This window comes from Phyllobates terribilis, unplaced genomic scaffold (assembly GCF_046119375.1).
Source record: "Phyllobates terribilis strain yellow unplaced genomic scaffold, ASM4611937v1 Scaffold_2__4_contigs__length_985480577, whole genome shotgun sequence".
Taxonomy (NCBI): Eukaryota; Metazoa; Chordata; class Amphibia; order Anura; family Dendrobatidae; genus Phyllobates; species Phyllobates terribilis.
Window position 1 is genome coordinate 322,727,968 of NW_027362762.1, and position 22,908 is coordinate 322,750,875.

General features: G+C 41.9%; 1 protein-coding gene across 5 annotated transcripts in view; it reads left to right on the top strand.

Annotated features, from left to right (window-relative positions):
* Positions 1–22,908, top strand: part of ATP11A (ATPase phospholipid transporting 11A) — a 224,217-nt gene that overhangs the window by 116,306 nt on the left and 85,003 nt on the right. For all 5 annotated transcript variants that reach the window (XM_073664387.1, XM_073664388.1, XM_073664386.1 and 2 more), the window contains 8 exons: positions 6,664–6,744; positions 10,146–10,253; positions 13,253–13,381; positions 15,414–15,517; positions 16,137–16,187; positions 17,917–17,981; positions 19,172–19,253; positions 22,521–22,671. In XM_073664387.1, coding sequence (XP_073520488.1) covers positions 6,664–6,744; positions 10,146–10,253; positions 13,253–13,381; positions 15,414–15,517; positions 16,137–16,187; positions 17,917–17,981; positions 19,172–19,253; positions 22,521–22,671 — 771 coding nt within the window. The remainder of the gene's footprint in view (positions 1–6,663; positions 6,745–10,145; positions 10,254–13,252; positions 13,382–15,413; positions 15,518–16,136; positions 16,188–17,916; positions 17,982–19,171; positions 19,254–22,520; positions 22,672–22,908) is intronic.

Here is a 22,908-nt window from a genome sequence, read left to right on the forward strand (position 1 = left end):
TAAATCATGCAGACGCAGGGACTCAAACTTAATATACGAGCACGCCAAAGATACTCAGAAAGCATTCTCGGCTAAAGGGTTAAACGAGCACTCTCGCTCATCACTAGTCACATGACATTTTCACTTAGGGGTGTACTCCCTTTTATTGCCAGCGGTTACAACATTAATAGCTGTGTGTGTGGAGTTATTTAGAGGGCACATCAAATTTACACTGTTATACACGCTGTACACTGACTACTTTACATTGTATCAACGTGTCATATCTTTAGTGTTGTCCCATGAAAATATATAAAATATTTACAAAAATGTGAGGGGTGTATTCACTTTTGTGATATGCTGTATCTATAATATAACGGGAGATGCATGTCTCTATATGAAGTCTTTATAGACTGCGCAAGCGCGACACGCCTGCGCAGTCTGGCTCCAGACAGAAGAACGCATGGAGCCGTTACAGGTAAGAGCAGTGTGTATGGCACCGGAGATCGCGGTATGCGTAGACACTGAGCGCATACCACGATCTCTGGCTCCATACTTACATACTTACCTGGCCGGGAGGAGTGTTGCCACGATGCCTCTTTTCGCCGGAGACTGGGGCAGGAGTGAGGCGTCGGAATCGGCGCATGCGCATAGCGCTATCCGGCGCCATTTTACTGAAGACACATTTGCAGTGTGTCTTCAGTAAAATGGCACTGGACAGTGCGGTATGGGCATGCGAGTACTCCGGCACCACACTCCTCCCCAGGCTTCCGGCAGTGCAGGACACAGCAGCGCTGGAGCACAGGGAAGAAAGGTGAGTATAAGTGTTTATTTTTTTGTATGTGTGCAGCGTGAAAGGGATGAGGGGTGCCATACATACCAGGATTGAGGGTTGAGGGGGCCACACATACCAGAATTGGGGGACGAGGGGGCCACACATACCAGGATTGGGGGATGAGGGGTACCATACATGCCAGGATTGGGGGATGAGGGGTACCATGCATACCAGGATTGGGGGATGAGGGGTGCCATGCATACCAGGATTGGGGGATGAGGGGTGCCATGCATACTAGGATTAGGGGATGAGGGGTACCAAGCATACCAGGTTTGGGGGGATGAGGGGTACCATGCATACCAGGATGAGGAATGGGGTGCCATGCATACCAGGATGAGTGGTACCATACATACCAGGATTAGAGGGTGAGAGGACCATGCATACCAGGATTGGGGGGTGAGGGGAGCACGCATACCAGGATTGGGGGGTGAGGGGACCACACATACCAGGATTGGGGGGTGAGGGGACCATGCATACCAGGATTGGGGGGTGAGGGGACCATGCATACCAGGATTGGGGGGTGAGGAGACAATGCATACCAGGATTGGGGGATGAGGGGACCATGCATAGTAGAATTGGGGGGTGAGTGGTGCCACACATACCAGGATTAGGGGGTGAGGGGTGCCACACATACCAGGATTGGGGACAAGGGGTGCCATGCATACCAGGATTGGGATGAGGGGTACCATGCATACCAGGATTGGTGATGAGGGGCCATGCATACCAGGACAGGGATGAGGAGTACCATGCATACCAGGATGAGGGATGGGGTGCCATGCATACCAGGATAGGGATGAGGGGTACCATCCACACCAGGATGAGGGGTACCATACATACCAGGATAGGGATGAGGGATGGGGTGCCATGAATACCAGGATTGGGGATGAGGGGTGCCATGCATTCCAGGATAGGGATGAGGGGTTCCATGCATACCAAGATAGGGATGAGGGGTGCCATGCATACCAAGATAGGGATGAGGGGTGACATGCATACCAGGATAGGATGTTGGGGACAGGAAGGGGGCAGCACAAATACCAGGAGGGGGCAGCACATACCAGCATGAGAGACCATATACCAATAAAAATACTCGCCACCCGGGCGTAGAACGGGTTCAATAGCTAGTATATATGTATATAGATATATATATATGTATATAGATATAGATATAGATATATATAGATATATATATAGATATATATATATATATATATATATATATATATATATATATATATATATATATATATATATATATATATATATATATATATATATATATATATAGATATATATATACCGTATATTCCGGCGTATAAGACGACCTGGTGTATAAGACGACCCCCCTACTTAAAATATAGAGTTTAGGATATATTCACCGTATAAGACTACCCCTTTTCCAACGCATACCAAACACCGGTAAAAATTTAAAAAAAACAGATTTGAATTTAACATGGTCCTTTTTTAATTTAAATTCTTATGACATGCAGGTATATAGCAGGAAAACTGTCACTCATAAACATATTAAAATAGGGGGGACCCCACGTCATTTTTTGGGGGGGTCCCCCATTCTAATAGCTAGTAAAGGCTAGGTATTCAGCTGGGGGCTGATATTAGTAGCCTGGGAAGCTCCGTGGGTATTACCCTCTTCCCAGACTTCAAACATCTGCCCCAGCCGTCTGCTTAACCTCCGCTAGAGACTATAATGATGGTGGATCCCACGCCAATTTTCTTTTTAAAAAATCCTTTATTTTAACACTAAATGACAATTGAGGGGTTAATAAAGATGCAGTCCCTAAATTATTAATTTTGTAATTAATTTTTCCCAAAAATGTTGACGTGGGGCTTCGCCATATTTTTGTGTCCAGCCAGGTACAGCAGGCAGGAACGGGCTGCCCCCAACCACCATCTGCCTATTTGTACCTGGCCGGACACAACAATATAGGGAAGCCCTTTTTTTTTTAATTATTTCATGAAATAATTAAAAAAAAAAATACGTGGGGCTTCGCCCTATTTTTGTGTCCAGCCAGGTACAACTAGGCAGCTGGGGGCTGGAATCTGCAGCGCAGGGAGGCCCAAGCTTTCTGGGCCCCCCCCGCTACAAATTGCAGTCCGCAGCCACCCCGGAAAATGGCGCGTTCATAGAAGCGCCATCTTCTGGCGCTGTACCCAACTCATCCAGGGCCCTGGTGCGGTGGCTCACTGGGTAATAAAGGGGTTAGGGCCAGCTTGGCATTATCAGCTGGCCCTAAGCCCGAAATTCATGGGGTCACGCCAATATTAGACATGACCACCATGAATTTCTAGTAAAGTAATTAAAAAAAACACAACACCCAGAATAAAGTCCTTTAATTGAAATAAAGACACAATTCTTTATTGTTCTAAATTAAACCATACTTACCATCACGCCCATTCCAGCTGAAGCCAACGATCTCCTGCAATAAAAGTAAAATAATAAAGCAACATCATCCTTAACTCTCCATGGTTCCCAGGACCGGTCCAGCTCTGCTACATTCACATGACAGGCTGCACCGCAGCAGAACGCTGCCATCCAGCTGCCATGCCGCAGACACTGAGAAGCGCAGGCATGCTTGTGCTCCTCAGTGTCTGACTGTGACGGCATCCAGATGAGCCGAGATCATGTCCAATGAACTCGGCTCACCTCATGCACGTCACTGACAGCGTGGGAAAATTCTCCTGCTCCCCGCATGCGCAGTAGAAGGTTCCCACGCTGTCAGTGACGGACGTCCAGGAGGTGAGCTGAGTTCATTGTCGGCTCATCTGGATGCCGTCACAGCCAGACACTGAGGAGCGCAAGCATGCCTGCGCTTCTCAGTGTCTGCGGGATGACAGGCTGGATGGCAGCGTTCTGCTGCGGTCCAGCCTGTCATCTCGATGTAGCAGAGCTGAAGCTGTCGTGGGAACCATGGAGAGGTAAGGATGAGGTTGCTTTATTATTTTACTTTTATTGCAGGAGATCGTTGGCTTCAGCTGGAATGGGCGTGATGGTAAGTATGGTTTAATTTAGAACAATAAAGGATTGTGTCTTTATTTCAATTAAAGGACTTTATTCTGGGTGTTTGTGTTTTTTTTAACTTTGACTATGGGGTTAGTAATGGGGGTGTCTTATAGACGCCTCTCCATTACTAACCTGGGCTTGATGTCAGCTGGCATTATAAGCTGACATCAACCCCAGCCCTATTACCCCACTGCCACCGCTACAGGGCAGTGGGAAGAGCGAGGCTAAGTGCCAGATTTGGCGCATCCTATGGATGCGCCATTTCTGGGGCGGCTGACGGCTGGTGTTTCTAGCCTGGGAGGGGGCCAATATTCATGGCACCCTTCCTGGGCTATTAATATCAGCCTCCAGCTGTCTGCCTAGCCTTTGCTAGCTATTAAAATAGGGGGGACCCCACGTCATTTTTTTGGGATCCCCCATTTTAATAGCTAGTAAAGGCTAGGTATTCAGCTGGGGGCTGATATTAGTAGCCTGGGAAGCTCCGTGGGTATTACCCCCTTCCCAGGCTTTAAACATTTGCCCCAGCTGTCTGCTTAACCTCCGCTAGAGACTAAAATTAAGGGGAACCCCACGCCAATTTTTTTTTTAATAAATCCGTTATTTTAACACTAGATGACAAGTACAGTAACCAGCACTGTCACTGTACTTCATATATAAGTGACTGACATGTTTCTATCTATCTAATCTATGTGTGAAGCTCTATTCTGTCTGTTATAAATTGTCGGGTACAGATGCTGAATTGCCGGCCGGCTTTTTTAAAGAGACGGTGCATGAAAACACTATTATTTGTTTTAATAAATCCTTTACACTAAATGACAAGTACAGTAAGCAATACTGTCACTGTACTTCATATATATGTGACTGACATGTTTCTATCTATCTAATCTATGTGTGAAGCTCTATTCTTTCTATTCTAAATTGTCGGGTGCCGGCTTATGCCGCTGCTGAATTGCCGGCTTTTCATATATTGTCACAGAAGCGATGCGAACTTCCCAGCTCCGGACACAGCGCAGCGCTTCTGTGACAAGTGAAAGCTGTCGGCACAGAAGCCCTGCGCTGTGTCCGGAGCTGGGAATACGCAGCGATGTGTCCGTTTCAGCACAGAAGCGCTGACCGTCTGGACCTACCGCCACCGTATTTTAACTCCCTCCACCTTATATTAACTCCGACATGGCAGGGATACGGCCACGGCAGCTTATTAACACCCCCAGAGTATCCCCGCATGTCAATTTCTGAAAGTTCAAAAGCATTACCGGCGTATAAGACGACCCCAGACTAGACAGAAGATTTTTCAGTCTTCAAAAGTCGTCTTATACGCCGGAATATACGGTATATATATATATATATATATATATATATATATATATATATATATATATATATATATATATATATATATATATAATATATAAAAATGCTGAAAAAGAGTTTATAAAAAAACTCACAAATCCACGCTGCTCCTTTTTCAATGTTGTCCGTTCTTCTACTGCAGCAATGACTTCCCTTTACAGGTAAATGTGACCCAGTTTTCATATGTGCATGACATTGGGATATGAAATTTTAGGGTTAAATCATGAACATGGGCTCTGCCTTTAGTACTACAGCTTCTTGATGGCTATGAAGTCTATAGAAACACTGGCTAATTTACTACCAAATATTTGTTATGGCTCTAGAAAGGCTAAAATGTACCAGATAACATAACTGTGATGAGAAAGCACCTTGGTGACTACTACCTATGGTTACACTTATTGTGCCAAGTTATTTAGAGTAACATCTGTTATGATTAGTCACTGGGCATTAGGGACGTCTTCTGCCATGTACTGTAGGTGGTACAATCACATGTGCATCATACCTACCTACCTTTGCTTTACATGTACAGTAAACATTAGAGAAATGCACCAAGGGTGGTGGCTGTGAAGTTCTTTATTTTGGCAGATTCTCACATGTACAAAAGGTTTGAACATACAAGATCTGATATTTTGTATGGACTGTATACATAACACCTACCACTGACTTATAACATTCATCAATCTATAACAAATTACAGAATGCATATTTTCACTTATACAGGAAGAGAATATTATAGAGTAGAAATAACTTGGATATCGTGTATATTATAGATATTTCTGATATAGTAGTATAAATTGTCACGTCACGCTGAGCAAGGGATTTTTCCAGATATCACCAGGGCGGACATTAGTTCAGTACATGATCTTCAAGTGTCTTTGAAATAGAAAATGTCTTTTACAATAATATAAAAAAAACACTTCTCCAAACAGTAGACTATATTAAGGAGCAGACAGGAAACCAGCCAGAATGGATTTTTCCCTCAGCGTTTCTATTAATGTTGCCCGGAATTCCCGAGAGACCCCCTCTGCTTTGTTCCTCGGTACAACAGAATAGACCGCTCGCATGTAAAGATGGAGGAGATGGAGGCTGATTCATCCTCCTTGTAACTCGTTACAATATTTTTCAATGCTCCCATAAAAATGGATGGACAGAGCTGTGCACCCATTTTTTTTTATTGTAAACTGTGTGCACTTAGGCCCTACTGTCATGATAGATGCAGGTCACAGAAGTGCCATAAATGTCCCCGATAGAACAACCCTTTTAAAGTAGTCCTGGCAAGGCACATGAAGAAGGCAGTACTGTAATCTCGTGGGTATCTACTGCCTTGTAGAAACATAAAGAGTGTCAGGCTTGGAGAATATTCTATTTTGACCACATTTAATTTTCTTTTATTTCTGCTGTTCAATAATGTCTTTCTTTCACAGACCGTACAAATAAATTGGTGGAGTGTATTTTTTATATTTTATATTTTGCTGGTGTCTTTCAGCTTATCATTGATACTCCGACCAGTCCAATAACCAGTGGCTTGCCACTATTCTTTGTCATCACTGTGACTGCAATTAAACAGGTAACTCACTCATTTAACGCCTAATGGTACCCATACACATTAGATTTTAGTTGATGCAAATGAAAAATTTCAACCAAAATAATTAATCATTCGGTAAAAAACTAAGAACAAACAATTGATCAATCACAGACCATCATTGTTTGAACTGAAGACAGCTGTTTGATTTGTCATTTAGTCCTCCATATTAATGAGCTCTGTATAACCCCTCACCCACCACAGATTGGCAGCTTTCTGCCTATGCAGAGTGTACACAGAAAGCTGTCAATCAGTGGTGTGGGCGGGGTTATACAGAGCTCAGCATTCAGAGAACTGCTAGATCTGCCGCGGAGAGATTTTCTCTGCCCTTACGTAATGCTGATCTTGGAATGGGTAGCAATAACCTGGTGATAGAATCTCTTTAATGTCGAGTTGATTTTTAATTTTTGAGCTTTTATTTTTACATCCCCTTCTTCCAAGAGGCATACCTTTTTTTTCTGTTGACATGGCCAATATGAGGACTGTTTTTGCGGACCGAGTTGTCATTTTGAATGACACTATTTATTTTAATATAAAATGTACTGAAAAAAAGAGAAAAGCAATTCCAAGTAGGATGAAATGATGAAAAAAAAAATGTGACTCTGCCGTAGTTTTTTTTAAGTTTTGTGGTTACAGTATTGATAAAAACAACCAGGAAACAGAATTTTCAAGCTCAGTAGTACGATCACAGTGATACCAAGCTTCCATAGATTTTTTTCTATTTAAGTGGTGAAAAAAATTCAGAAGTTTGTAAAAAAACATTGGCTTCTGTCATTTCCCAAGATCGAGAATGTTTTTAATTTTCCATCGATGCAGCTTTGTGATGGCTTGTCTTGTGAGTGGCAAGCTGATGATACCATTTTGTATACACTGTGTGCAGAATTATTAGGCAAGTTGTATTTTAGAGGATTATTTTTATTATTGATCAACAACTATGTTCTCAATCAACCCAAAAGACTCATAAATATCCAAGCTTAATATTTTTGGAAGTTGGAGTGTTTTTTTTTTAGATTTGGCTATCTTAGGAGGATATATGTTTGTGCAGGTAACTATTACTGTGCAGAATTAATAGGGAACTTAATAAAAACCAAATATAATCCCATCTCACTTGTTTATTTTCACCAGGTAAACCAATATCAGTGCACAAAATTTAGAAATAAACATTTCTGACATGCAAAAACAAAAACTAAAAAAATTAGTGATGAATATAGCCACCTTTCTTTATGATGACACTCAACAGCCTTCCATCCATAGATCCTGTCAGTTGCTTGATCTGTCTTCGATCAACATTGCGTGCAGCAGCCACCACAGCCTCCCAGACACTGTTCTGAGAGGTGTACTGTTTTCCCTCCCTGTAGATCTCACATTTTATGATGGACCACAGGTTCTCTATGGGGTTCAGATCAGGTGAACAAGGGGGCCATGTCATTATTTTTTCTTCTTTTAGACCTTTACTGGCCAGCCACACTGCGGAGTAGTTGGATTCATGTGATGGAGAATTGTCCTGCATGAAAATCATGTTTTTCTTGAACGATACCGACTTCTTCCTGTACCACTGCTTGAAGAAGTTGTCTTCCAGAAACTGGCAGTAGGTCTGGGAGTTGAGCATCACTCCATCCTCAACCCGAAAAGGTCCCACAAGTTCATCTTTGATGATACCAGCCCATACCAGTACCCCACCTCCACCTTGCTGGCGTCTGAGTTGGAGTGGAGCTCTCTGCCCTTTACTGATCCAGCCTCTGGCCCATCCATCTGGCCCATCAAGAGTCACTTTCATTTCATCAGTCCATAAAACCTTTGAAAAATCAGTCTTAAGATATTTCTTGGCCCATTCTTGACGTTTTATCTTGTGTTTCTTGTCCAAAGGTGGTCGTTTTTCAGCCTTCCTTACCTTGGCCATGTCCCTCAGTATCGCACACCTTGTGCTTTTTGATACTCCAGTAACGTTGCAGCTCTGAAATATGGCAAAACTGGTGGCGAATGGCATCTTGGCCGCTTCACGCTTGATTTTCCTCAATTCATGGGCAGTTATTTTGTGCCTTTTTTGGCCAACACGCTTCTTGCGACCCTGTTGGCTATTTGCCATGAAACACTTGATTGTTCGGTGATCACGCTTCAAAAGTTTGGAAATTTCAAGACTGCTGCATCCCTCTGCAAGACATCTCACAATTTTGGACTTTTCAGAGCCCGTCAAATCTCTCTTCTGACCCATTTTGCCAAAGGAAAGGAAGTTGCCTAATAATTAAGCACACCTTATATAGGGTGTTGATGTCATTAGACAACACCCCTCCTCATTACAGAGATGCACATCCCCAGATTTACTTAATTGGTAGTTGGCTCTCAAGCCTATGCAGCTTGGAGTAGGACAACATGTATAAAAAATATCATGTGATCAAAATGCTCATTTGCCTAATATTTCTGCACACAGTGTAGATATAACATATTGATAACTTCTTATTGTATGTTTTTGTGTGGTGCCCGATAAATCGCAATTCTGGCGTTTTGATTTTTTTTTCTCCTTATGGTATTTATTGTACAGTTTATTAAATTTTAAATTTTGATATCCTGAACTTTTACAGATGCAGCAATATTAGATATGGTTATTTTTACATTTCTTTATTTTTTATGGGGGAAAAGAGGGGTGTTTCAAATTTTTATAAATTTTTTTTTTTTATTATTTCTAAAAAAAATGTTTCCACTTATTTGTTAGTCCCCTTAGGGGATTTGAACCTGCCGTCGTCTGATTGCTTATACTATATACAACAATACTATACTATTCCACAATGTAGTGAAAATCACGGTCTCCTATGAAGCTCATGAGCTTCACAAAAGTACCAAGTTGTCAGTGAAGTGAGCCTTCAGCAGGTCCCCGACTGCCTTAGCAACCCATCGGCTCCTTGTGACCTCCTCGGGTGTGGGTGATGGAACCCGAAGCACGCTAGCCATTTTAATGCCGCTGTCTAAGATATCCACTGTGAAGATCTCCGTTCCAGCCGCGGCTGTTACACACACATGCCCGCTATTTATTTTAGCCAGCATCTGCTATGTGTGAAGTTCCTGAGCCTGTTCCACACATCCTACCTACTCCATGCCAGATGTATTCGTCATGAAGCATTAAAGAGTTAACTCAAAGAAAGATTAATTGACCTTGAACAATCTTTCCGGGAAAGAATATTCCCAGAAAGATCATTTCTCCTGGTATCACAGGACATGCATGGCCATTATGGACTAAAATGTGTATGCATATGGCTATCAGCATTCTCTATATTCATTAAATGGTCATTCAACCAACAACTTACTTTATTGTGTATGGTGGTCTTAACAACCAATATCTTTCAATACAAAGTTCATATCCTTTAACTTTCTTATCCTAATTACCCGCACAGGGCTATGAAGACTGGCTAAGGCACAAAGCTGATAATGCTATGAACCAGTATTCTGTCCATGTTATCCAGCATGGCAAATTGGTCCGAAAGCAAAGTCGAAAACTTAGGGTAAGAGTCAGTTTGTTAGCCTTCTTTCTATGCAATAGTGATGATATAGATTATCCCTATGTAGGAATACATGAAACAGCTGTGGACCGGCTCTTTTATATCAGTCCTTTATTGTTATTTTAAAGTATGATGTGATGAAAAACAAGAACTTGAATATATTGTTCTTCGTATGTCTGTACTACTATGTATATCTCAATTTGGACTTCTGTTTGTATCAGAATCACAGTTGGACTATCCTGGATATTCTACAAAGTTTGTTTATAAGTGTAATGATTACCCTAAATGAAACATTTTATTTTTAATAAAGTTATCAGCTTATCAGAAGAAACATGTTTATTTTCATATAGTAAATTAAACAAAAACTACCCAACCCTGTTAAAATGCCAGGTTTTGTAATGTAAAAAAATCATACCAAGGAGAATACTTTCAGACCTTTTTCCACACTTAGGCTGGGTGCCAACGTAGCGTTTTTCAAGCGTTTATGCTGCGGAATTTCCGCAGCGGAAACGCTTGTGAAACGCTAGGTAATCCGCACCCCATGGTCCCCAAGGGGATTCCGCATGTTCTATGCACATGCTGCGGATTTTTCCGCAGCGTTTATGCTGCGTACAAAAATGCGCAGCATGTCATTTAATTTTGCGGTAGCGCAGCGGAACTCCCGCCATTGACTTGCATTGAAACGCATAGAAACCGCGACTGTACATTTGTACAAGCGGCTTCTATGCGTCTCTATGTGCGGATGGTACCCAGTTCTGGAGGAGAGGAGACTCTCCTCCAGACCTGGGTACCATTGTATCTGTAAAAAAAGAATAAAATAACAAATAACGTTATATTCACCTGTCCGGCGTCTTCTCTCTGAATGCCGGCATCGCTTGAGGACCTGCGGTAACGTCACAGTCATGTGACCGCAGGCCCTTCACCGCTCTGTCTCGCGATATGCCGGCAGCCGGGAACCAGACAGGAACGAGCGCTGCTGCACACACCGGGGCCTCGGGGGTGAGTATAGCTTTATTTGTTTTAATTTTTACGGTTCACACTGTATAAATCCATGCTGTTTGCATGGATTTATACAGTGTGACCTAGTTGTCAAGCACTTTCCAAGTGATGCTAATCGCCTGGAAAGCGCTTGTCAATCTGCATGCGGAAACGCATGTGAATCCGCATGTGGATCCGCATGTATTCTGCAGGAAAAACGCATGTACAATCTGCATGCGTTTTTTCTGCCAGAGAGATGCAGAAATGCTGCAGAAATTTTCTGCTTCATTTCTGCATCGTGGGCACCTAGCCTTAATGTCCTATAATTTGTACAATTCGATAAAAAAAAACTAACTGAAATCTTTTCAGGTGGAAAAAGAAAAGAACTACTATAATGTGGTTGCGCGCATATATATATATATATATATATATATACATACACTCTAAAAATAATACTTTGTTGAAGTATCCTTTGAATTTGTGGCAGTATTCAGTCTTTTTGGGTAGGAGCCTATCAGCATAACACATCCCGAATTGGCAATCCTTGTCCACTATTCTTTGCAATAGCGCTCCAAATCTGTCAGATTGTGAGGGCATCTACAGCTCTCAGATTTTCAATTGTATTAAGGTCTGGGCTCTGACTGGGCCATTCCAAAACATTTGATGAAAGATGAAATTCCACTTATTCTTCTGCTTTTTAGCAGAGGCCTGAATGTTTATTTTGCAAAATTGACTGATATTTTGAACTGTTCATAATTCATTCCATCTTGACTAAAGCCCCAGTTCCAGCTGCTGAAAAAGAGCCCTGAAGCATAATCCTGCCTCCACCATGCTTAAATGTAGGTATTCTTTTAGCTTTGCGCAGTGTTGGCAAAAAGTTCAACCTTAGTCTCATCAGACCACAACACATTCTCCCACAGATTATGGGTGATATTAAAGGTGGAAAAAGTTCTGAAATGATTCTTCTTGGTATAATTTTTTACATGACAAAAATCTAGCATTTTAACAAGGGTGTAAAGAATTTTTATACCCACTATAGATGTTGCAATTACTATCACTTCTATTCATTAGTAATCATGCTCTGCAGAGTAGCTTTAGGGGGTGAAGAGGTAGCAGTCACACCAGTTGGGAGGTGGCGCTATTATAGAATTTTCATTGGGACGCAGAAGCCTTATATTGTCGTTCCCATTTACTTGAATGAGTGTATTTAGGTAGCTATCATAAAACAATTGCTATTTTGAAGTCTAATTAATGTTTCTATATGCCTTTAGTTCTCCAGATATTTTCCTATTTTATTGTTTACTGTTGATTACCAAAGGGACCGGCCACTGCTACCGCTGTCTATTAGCTATGGCCAAACATGCTCTGTGCTTGCAAGCTCTTTCCTACTGAGATTGTAATCACTCTACTGAGGCTGGCTGGGATCGCAGGAGTGGACCATGGGTGATGGATTACCAAGCGTTTTACAAGCGTTTACGCTGCGCAAATTCCACAGCAAAAGCGCTTGAAAAAACGCATTGTTGGCACGCAGCCTTAATCCTAGCCACCACTCTGCAGCCCCACTGTAGTTCTGATGCTACAGAAGCAAAGCTGCCTCATAAAGCATTATCAGAGCACAAAGCTCTCATGCCAGAAGAGCAACAATGCAGCTGGCATGAACTGCTACCCACCCAAAAAACGCAGGAAATTAGGAGGCTGGGACAACATGAAGTCATAGCGGACAACCAACATTGCCACTTTCACAAACTATACATCCTTCAATTAATTTTGTTCTTAGCAAATATATACCTCCTTGCTTAAAAGGGAAAGCAGAATGATAAAAATCAGCAATATAATTAAAAATGGGTGGAGTATATACCTCCATGCATTAATTGTAGAATTGGTGCCTGTAATCTGTGCATTTATATAGGCAAAACATAATCCATTAGTATATTCTTTTGCATACTTGTGACAGGCTCAAGTGTAAAAAAAAAACTGCGCACACTAGCATACGATCATTGTTTCTTTTTTTTACCTTTTTCTAGGTTGGAGACATTGTTCTGGTTAAAGAAGATGAAGTTTTTCCATGTGACATGATACTGCTTTCTACGAGTAGGGAGGATGGCACATGTTTTGTTACAACAGCGAGTTTGGATGGAGAATCCAGTCACAAAGTAAGCACAGATGTCTCTTACGGTACCTGCAGATGATACTGGCAGAACTACACTGTTGGGTTAAAATGTTCTGAATGGTGTGTTTGTGACTGAATTGTGCATATTTCACAAAGTGATATGTCATTTCATGCTTACTGAAGTCTCTATACATATAGTGCATTAGCTACATGCAGTTGTGCAGTATTATCCAATGCTGTAGATCAAATCGATAAATAATATTTACTAAAACAAAATAATATTTACTAAAAACTTACTTCCGACAATATTCAAATAATGATATAATCACTAAATACTGCAAAATACATGATGATTAGTGATGAGCGAGTATGTTTTGTTAACCCTTTCGGGGAGTATAGTTACAGCTGCTCAGTGTTATGTTTGAATCACTCCCGTGTGCATGATTTGCGACTGTTTGACAGCTTTAGTACATGTAAGGAATGTCTATTTCTTACACATTCCTCATATGTATTAAAGTTGTCAAACAGTCGCAAATCATGCACACGGGAGCGATTCAAACATAACACCGAGCAGCTGTAAATACTCGGAGTTCGGCCCGAGCATACTCGCCGAAAGGGTTAACAGAACATACTCACTCATCACTAATGATGATTCTTTTATTGAAACCTTAAATACGTTTTAATGTTTAGAAATATTGGCTCGGTATTAGAGGTACATTGGTTTTTGTCATTGCTGCTTATTAATTATTGGTCATATGTGTCCAGCAAGATTGCCACCTTAAAGGGAACCTGACAGCTGATACATGCTGCCTGATCCACGGGAATAATTTCAGCTGTGTATGTGTAACTTTGAAATGTTTCAATGTTTTAAAGGAAATCATAATTTAATAACCACATGGGAGACTCAGCGGAAAGGTGGGTCCCTGGTGGCTTCTCCCCGTCCGCTGCCCTGGAATGACAGTTCTCTCCCTACAAACCAATGCAGGGAGAGAACTGTCAGTCACTGGCAGCAGGTGAGAAGAAGCCACCTGTCTGACTAGTCTTCTGTGTGGCTTGGTCCCTGGTGGCTTTTAAACTATGTTCTCTGAAACACTGCAGCATTTCAGAGTTAAATCATGCAGCCATGGTCTGATACATGCTGCCCAGGGAACGGACAGCATGAATCAGCTGTCAGATTCCCTTCCCATGGAGCGGACAGCATGAATCAGCTGTCAGATTCCCTTCAGAGGGGTTGCCTATGGCTAAACAACTGATAAGCTACCCGTAGGAACCCAAGGATAAGCTGATAACTGCTATGCTGGTTGTCACTAGACAATGTACAGACAACTGCCAGAGCAGACGTCAGATGATTGATGGATGTGTAGGGTGACAGAACCTTACCGATCTCATACTAAAGACCTATCCTATGGACAGGTCATCAATTGTTTAGTCTTGGACAACCGCTTTAAATTATATGATGTTCCTATTTGCTTTTCCATACAAATGTATGTATGTATGTATGTGTATATATATATATCTTAACTATGTGTCTGTGGTTAGCCAGCGATCTAGTCAGGATATTTGGGTGACATATAGTCCACATTGGTTGTCAAACAGTTTTCATAAAATCAAAATTTACGATAACAAATATCATAGTATTTTGAAATATATTTACAGAGAAGAAAACAGTTCCAGAATTATTAGCCATACTGTTATTTACTACAAGGATTATCTACTATGGACAACTTCATGTCATAAGATATATTTGGGGCAAGAAAAGACGGAGTACTTCCCAGACATCCCCTTTGGTTTAGTCTAGAAATTTTCCATTTTACATGCTTGTGCTCTCGCATTAATCCTGAAAACAGGTGCAGCAATAGACAACTGTCTTGTGGTATAAACTATGCTGACATATAGCTCATTACACCAGATCCAGTCCCAGAGGGTAACAAGCTGTGTATTATCTGAGAGATGAAGTGTACTGTGTTATTCCGATTTCTTCTTCAGTATTGTATGTGATGTTACCGTAGCTAACAGTCGGAAACTCACTTTTTTGCATACATATATACTGTATATATTTGTGTTCCCCGAACTAGACATATTTTTCTGTTCAAGACACAAAAGCATTTCACAATGAACAAGAAATGGACACGTTGCACGCTACCATAGAATGTGAACAACCTCAGCCAGATCTTTACAAGTAAGAACGAGTGTCCAACGATCAACACTGAATGATTGGTATTGTAGACCAAAAATGGGCGCAATATCTGAAAACAATATTTGGGGAGGGAAGAAGAAAAAGAAAAGAGAAAAATGTGTGGCTTTATTTAGAATCTTTTGTAAGGATTCAATGGGGTCACAATGAAATAGATCTTGTGATTAATATACTCATACAGAACCTTCCAGAAGTGGGAAAATGGTAAAGATCAAGGGCGTAACTATAGTGGGTGCAGGGGCTGCAATAACACCAGGGCCCTGGAGTCTAGGGAACCCAAAAGGTCCCTTTGGCCAATAAGAAAAAACTATGATTTGGGCCCACAAACTTCAAGTTACTCCACTGATAGATATATTTTTATACATCGGCAGCCACATTGCTCCCATAATTGTGCCCTTTGCCATAGACCCTTAATAGTGACAGCAGCATTGCCCACCATAACAGTGCCAACACAAGTCTGCCAGGAGAATCTGTAAGTGTTTCTGCCATGACTGCAGGATTGTGCCCTGCTGCACTAGATGATTGTTAGTATTAGTTAATATGTAGAATTCTTACAGTTTTATTGCTTTTCTGACTTGCTTTACTTGGTGCTTACATTGTTTAGGTTTGTTGGTCGGATCAATATTTATAGCAAAACAGAGGACCCCAATGCCAGGTTAGTTCATATGTTTTACATCATGACAGTTTCTTTCCTTCGTTCTATAGATAACATTTTCTTCATTACTCTTTTATTACTTTTGAATTATTGTTCTAACGTCCATTCTATATGTTCTAATCTACACTGCTCAAAAAATAAAGGGAACACTTAAACAACAGAATATTACTCCAAGTAAATCAAGCTTCTGTGAAATCAAACTGTCCACTTAGGAAGCAACACTGATTGACAATCAATTTCACATGCTGTTGTGCAAATGGAATAGACAATAGATGGAAATTATTGGCAATTATCAAGACCCATTCAATAAAGGAGTGGTTCTGCAGGTGGGGACCACAGACAACATCTCAGTACCAATGCTTTCTGGCTGATGGTTTGGTCACTTTTGAATGTTGGTTGTGCTTTTACACTCGTGGTAGCATGAGACAGACTCTACAACCCACAGAAGTTGCTCAGGTAGTGCAGCTCATCCAGGATGGCACATCAATGCGAGCTGTGGCGAAAAGGTTTGCTGTGTCTGTCAGCGTAGTGTCCAGAGGCTGGTGTCACTACCAGGAGACAGGCCAGTACACCAGGAGACGTGGAGGGGGCCGTAGGAGGGCAACAACCCAGCAGCAGGACCGCTACCTCCGCCTTTGTGCAAGGAGGAACAGGAGGAGCACTGCCAGAGCCCTGCAAAATGACCTCCCGCAGGCCACAAACGTGTATGTGCCTGCACAATTGGTTAGAAACCGACTCCATGAGGGTGGTATGAGGGCCCGACGTCCACAGATGGGGGTGTGTTCACAGCGCAACACCGTGCAGGACGTTTGGCATTTGCCACAGAACACCAGGATTGACAAAGTCGCCACTGGCGCCCTGTGCTCTTCAGAGATGAAAGCAGGTTCACATTGAGCATATGTGACAGAGTCTGGAGACGCCCTGGAGAGTGATCTGCTGCCTGCAACATCCTTCAGCATGACCGGTTTGGCAGTGGGTCAGTAATGGTGTGGGGCGGCAATTCTTTGGAGGGCCGCACAGCCCTCCATGTGCTCGCCAGAGGTAGCCTGACTGCCATTAGGTACCGAGATGAGATCCTCAGACCCCTTGTGAGACCATATGCTGGTGCGGTTGGCCCTGGGTTCCTCCTAATGCAGGACAATGCCAGACCTCATGTGACTGGAGTGTGTCAGCAGTTCCTGCAAGATGAGGGCATTGAAGCTATGGACTGGCCCGCCCGTTCCCCAGACCTGAATCCGATTGAGCACATCTGGGACATCATGTCTCGCTCCATCCACCGACGTCACGTTGCACCACAGACTGTCCAGGAGTTGGCGGATGCTTTAGTCCAGGTCTGGGAGGCGATCCCACAGGAGACCATCCGCAACCTCATCAGGAGCATGTCCAGGCATTGTAGGGAGGTCATACAGGCACGTGGGGGCCACACACAATACTGAGCCTCATTTTGACTTGATTTAAAGACATTACATCAAAGTTGGATCAGCCTGTAGTGTGTTTTTCCACTTTAATTTTGGGGGTTACTCCAAATCCAGGCCGCCATTGGTTAATAAATTTGATTTCCATTGATTATTTTTGTGTGATTTTGTTGTCAGCACATTCAACTTTGTACAGACCAAAGTATTCAATGAGAATATTTCATTCACTCAGATCTAGGATGTGTTATTTGAGTGTTCCCTTTATTTTTTTGAGCAGTGTATATTAAAATTGCTTTATATTTGTCTTTTATTAGACCTCTGGGGTCAGAAAATCTGTTACTCCGTGGTGCTACGCTAAAGAACACAGAAAGAATATTTGGTAAGCAAAAGTCTAAAATATATTCTTTGTCCGAGGAATTGCATACGTTTGTGTATCTGATCCAGTAAACCAGCAGGGATGTTGATAAGGGACATTGGTGATAAATTAATAGATTATTTTCTTGGTAACTTAAAGAGGTTGTCCACTATTTTGACATTGATGACCTATCCTTAGGATACGTCATCAATGCCGATCAGGTGTTTTCGATGTTGGCGGCGGCCACAAGTGCTCAGTTATGGAACTGCTCCATCTGCTGATTGTGGCCGCGGCTGTGTACTGCACATCCACCGCCTATTCAAATCAATAGGGGCGTATATGCAATACCCGGTCGCGGCCACTATCAGTAGACGGAGAATCTCCGCAACTGAGCTTTTCCTGCTGACGCCGGCACTGAGAACAGGTAATTGGTGGGGCACACCCACCAATCGGACATTGATGACCTATTGTAAGGATAGGTCATGAGTGTTAAAGTAGTGGACAACCTCTTTAAAGTGTATGTCCACTGCCACACTTCCTCAGCACTTGACAAGAGTAGAAATGCAAGAAGTTATTCTGCTTCCACTCACATAGTTGTGCATTCCATACACCCCAGATACACAACTCCCTCCTACCACTCATTGAATGCAGAAAAGAAATAACAGTCAAATGAAAAATCTAAAAAGTAAAAAAGAGACTAAATAAGTTGCATAGGAGCAATGTTACCATTAAGTTCATTGTATAAACAGTATGCATTACGCTCTGGAGCTCCCCCTGTTGGCTAGAATTTTAGTTTTCATCTCTGTGTCTGCACATGGGATTTGGGGCTTTATATCTGCAAAATTTGGGGCAAAAATGAAATAATGTCAATGCTGGACACTCATTATAAAATCTAAAACAAATTAGTTCTGACGAAGTACTTTGATAATTAACAGCTGCAGTGCAAGTAATGGAAAGTAAGATATTAAATAGTGCTGTTCTGTGATTTTTGGCAAGAGGCCAATTTAAAAAATCTGCTGCGTGACTGAATTGATCATTAGAGGTGGATGAGGACCTGATGATACATGTACAATACACTGATCAGGGCTTAGAGTAGGCTGATAAACAGTGAATACTTTGTTATCGGATCACGATTCTCTGTTGTGTTCATGAGTAGATCTTTTCTTTACTGCTCTCAAGTATCAATCTCACTTTTCACTTTTTCATAACTCTAGGTGTTGCTATATATACAGGAATGGAAAGCAAGATGGCACTGAATTACCAGTCAAAATCACAGAAAAGATCTGCGGTTGAAAAGTAAGATGTTCTTATTCTTTATTTACAGGGCAGTCACATGTAACAATTTATTGTAATAAGACAGCTTCCAAATCTCATCGACCCAATATTAAATTCAATTGTGCTTTTTCTTGAATTACTTTTCTCATTATCACTTTAAGTAATACACACTTCATTAGCAACATAGTAAAAATATGCCAATATTTACAACTAGCACATTCGGAAACCTCTAACTGAAAATGTAACCGTTGTTTTAATTTTTATTTCATAAATCAATAGTGCACATAAAAATAAGAAACTTTGTAATATATCTTATCAGAGAAATCTGTCTTCTTTCTCTGCCAAAATTGATCAGTCATTATCAAAATTCTCAATTCTGAGGTAAAATCTGTATTCAGTGAAGACAGACTTTACCATTACTGAGATAGGAGATGGCAGCTGCTACTGATGAGATTCTATGTAGACATGAGGCTCTAGAGACAGAGATCCTCCCTCCTATCTAGATAGGAGATGGCAGCTGCTACTGATGAGATTCTATGTAGATGGGAGGCTCTAGAGACAGAGATCCTCCCTCCTATCTAGATAGGAGATGGCAGCTGCTACTGATGACATTCTATGTAGACATGAGGCTCTAGAGACAGAGATCCTCCCTCCTATCTAGATAGGAGATGGCAGCTGCTACTGATGAGATTCTATGTAGACGGGAGGCTCTAGAGACAGAGATCCTCCCTCCTATCTAGATAGGAGATGGCAGCTGCTACTGATGAGATTCTATGTAGATGGGAGGCTCTAGAGACAGAGATCCTCCCTCCTATCTAGATAGGAGATGGCAGCTGCTACTGATGAGATTCTATGTAGACGGGAGGCTCTAGAGACAGAGATCCTCCCTCCTGTCTAGATAGGAGATGGCAGCTGCTACTGATGAGATTCTATGTAGACGGGAGGCTCTAGAGACAGAGATCCTTCCTCCTATCTAGATAGGAGATGGCAGCTGCTACTGATGAGATTCTGTGTAGACGGGAGGCTCTAGAGACAGAGATCCTTCCTCCTATCTAGATAGGAGATGGCAGCTGCTACTGATGACATTCTATGTAGACGGGAGGCTCTAGAGACAGAGATCCTTCCTCCTGTCTAGATAGGAGATGGCAGCTGCTACTGATGAGATTCTATGTAGATGGGAGGCTCTAGAGACAGAGATCCTCCCTCCTATCTAGATAGGAGATGGCAGCTGCTACTGATGACATTCTATGTAGACGGGAGGCTCTAGAGACAGAGATCCTCCCTCCTATCTAGATAGGAGATGGCAGCTGCTACTGATGACATTCTATGTAGACGAGAGGCTCTAGAGACAGAGATCCTCCCTCCTATCTAGATAGGAGATGGCAGCTGCTACTGATGAGATTCTATGTAGACGAGAGGCTCTAGAGACAGAGATCCTCCCTCCTATCTAGATAGGAGATGGCAGCTGCTACTGATGAGATTCTATGTAGACGGGAGGCTCTAGAGACAGAGATCCTCCCTCCTATCTAGATAGGAGATGGCAGCTTTTACTGATGAGATTCTATGTAGACGGGAGGCTTTAGAGACAGAGATCCTCCCTCCTATCTAGATAGGAGATGGCAGTTGCTACTGATGAGATTCTATGTAGACGGGAGGCTCTAGAGACAGAGATCCTTCCTCCTATCTAGATAGGAGATGGCAGTTGCTACTGATGAGATTCTGTGTAGACGGGAGGCTCTAGAGACAGAGATCCTTCCTCCTATCTAGATAGAATCTTATCAGGAGCAGCTGCCACCTACCACCATCCCAGCGATGTCGACACTCACGTTCCCTGGGCTCACGCTGGAACAGCGCCGGCATCGGAGGGGAGTATAGGTGTTTTTATTTTAACGTGGCGAAACATGAAGAATGAGAAAGGGCTGTCAAAGTAATGGACAGCCCCTTTAAAGGGGTTATCCAATGTTTCAAGAGGTATTTAAAAACAACTGCCAATGTAATGAGTCTTCAGTGGTGCTACCAGTCATTGTTTACATATGATTGACATGTGACCACTGCAGGTGATCATTGCAGCCACTGATTGGGTGATGATGTTGGAGAACCACTTCTAACATTTTATTTTTGTTAAAGGGGGTTTCCCACTAAATACATTTATCAAGTATTCACTTCATTCATACCAGTGGCTTTGGAACTCCTGTTCATGGGATTGGTGTGGGTATCCGTTATTGGACCCCATATGATTATACATTTTTCTGCTCACTATCCTATAAATATGGGATACATGTGTTTAGTATGAAAACCCCTTTAAGGCCTGTATGTTGGTTGATGGAACACTCGCTTTCTGAAATCAGTTACTGGCAATCAACTGATCACCTGGGTCTAGTTCTAGTTATTGTCTTGCCTGGCACATCTCGAGTCTGGCAGAGTGACTTTCTGTTCTGGCTTATTAAGGGTATGTGCACATGACGTCTTTTAAGTTCAGGCGAACCTGTTGAGTTTTCCAAGAAGATCCTTTAGGACACATTGGCATTTTTTATCCTGGAGCTTCTTTTTTTGCATATTTTTGGCTACTTACTGAGTGATTGCTTGACCAGCTGCTATTTTTTTTTACATTTTTCCATCAATTTTGAGTTGTTGTTTTTTTTTTTACTTCCATTTTTCAGTCATTTGTGTTTCCTCAATTCAACAATGAAGAAACCGCTAGAGGTTTCGGAAACACAAATACGCTAACAAATATGCTCAAAAATACTCCCTGGCGTCTTCTGAGCATTTTTTGAGCCTTCTCTTTAATTTGAATTGTAAAATATTGAGCATTTTCTGAGCATGAACTGCCTGAAGAATGGCCAGGTCGCTTATTTTAGCTGCTTGGCATCTTTTGAAACCTGAAGTAGTTAAAAGATGCTCAAAAGCCTGAACATATGAGCAGCAAGTAATTTTTACATAGAAATGTACTTGTTCATTCTTTTGCTTATTTTCTAAGCACTTTATCAGGTGGGTTTTGGGGCTGACTTGCCTAAAAAAGATGTTGTGTGCTCATACTCTTAGAGAGAACACAAACAGGACACCGATTCACATTTGTTGACAGCCATGAAATTCAATTTTCGCAATCACTTCTTGTAGAAATTCAGATTATGATGAACATATTTGTTGCGGGTTTAATCTTTAGATATAAAGGCTGCTGTACACTTAAAATATGGATGTTACCATGCTGACAATTGTAAATGACTGATATCTAATCTGAGTAAATGTTGATATAATGCCCCAAATAACAGGAGTCCATGTTCCTTCTAGGTCAATGAACGCTTTTCTCATTGTGTACCTGTGTATTCTGATCAGCAAAGCCTTAATAAATACTTTGCTGAAGTATGTATGGCAGAGCAAGGCTTCCCGTGATGAGCCCTGGTACAACCAAAAAACTGACTCCGAAAGACAAAGGAATCTGGTAATGATTTGGATTCATTTTCCACATTTTAGATTTAACCAACGTGGAGATCTTAGACTGACTGCTGATACAACTACTTTCTTCCTGCATAGATAGGTGTAAGCAGAAATATCTTCTCTGCATTTTGCAGCAAGGACACGGGTGGCTTTCTAGACTACAGAGATATCCATTCTGCATGTCCATTATAAGTTTCTCCTATTCAGCAGAGTGCACTCAATGATCTGTGAAGTTCTTCAT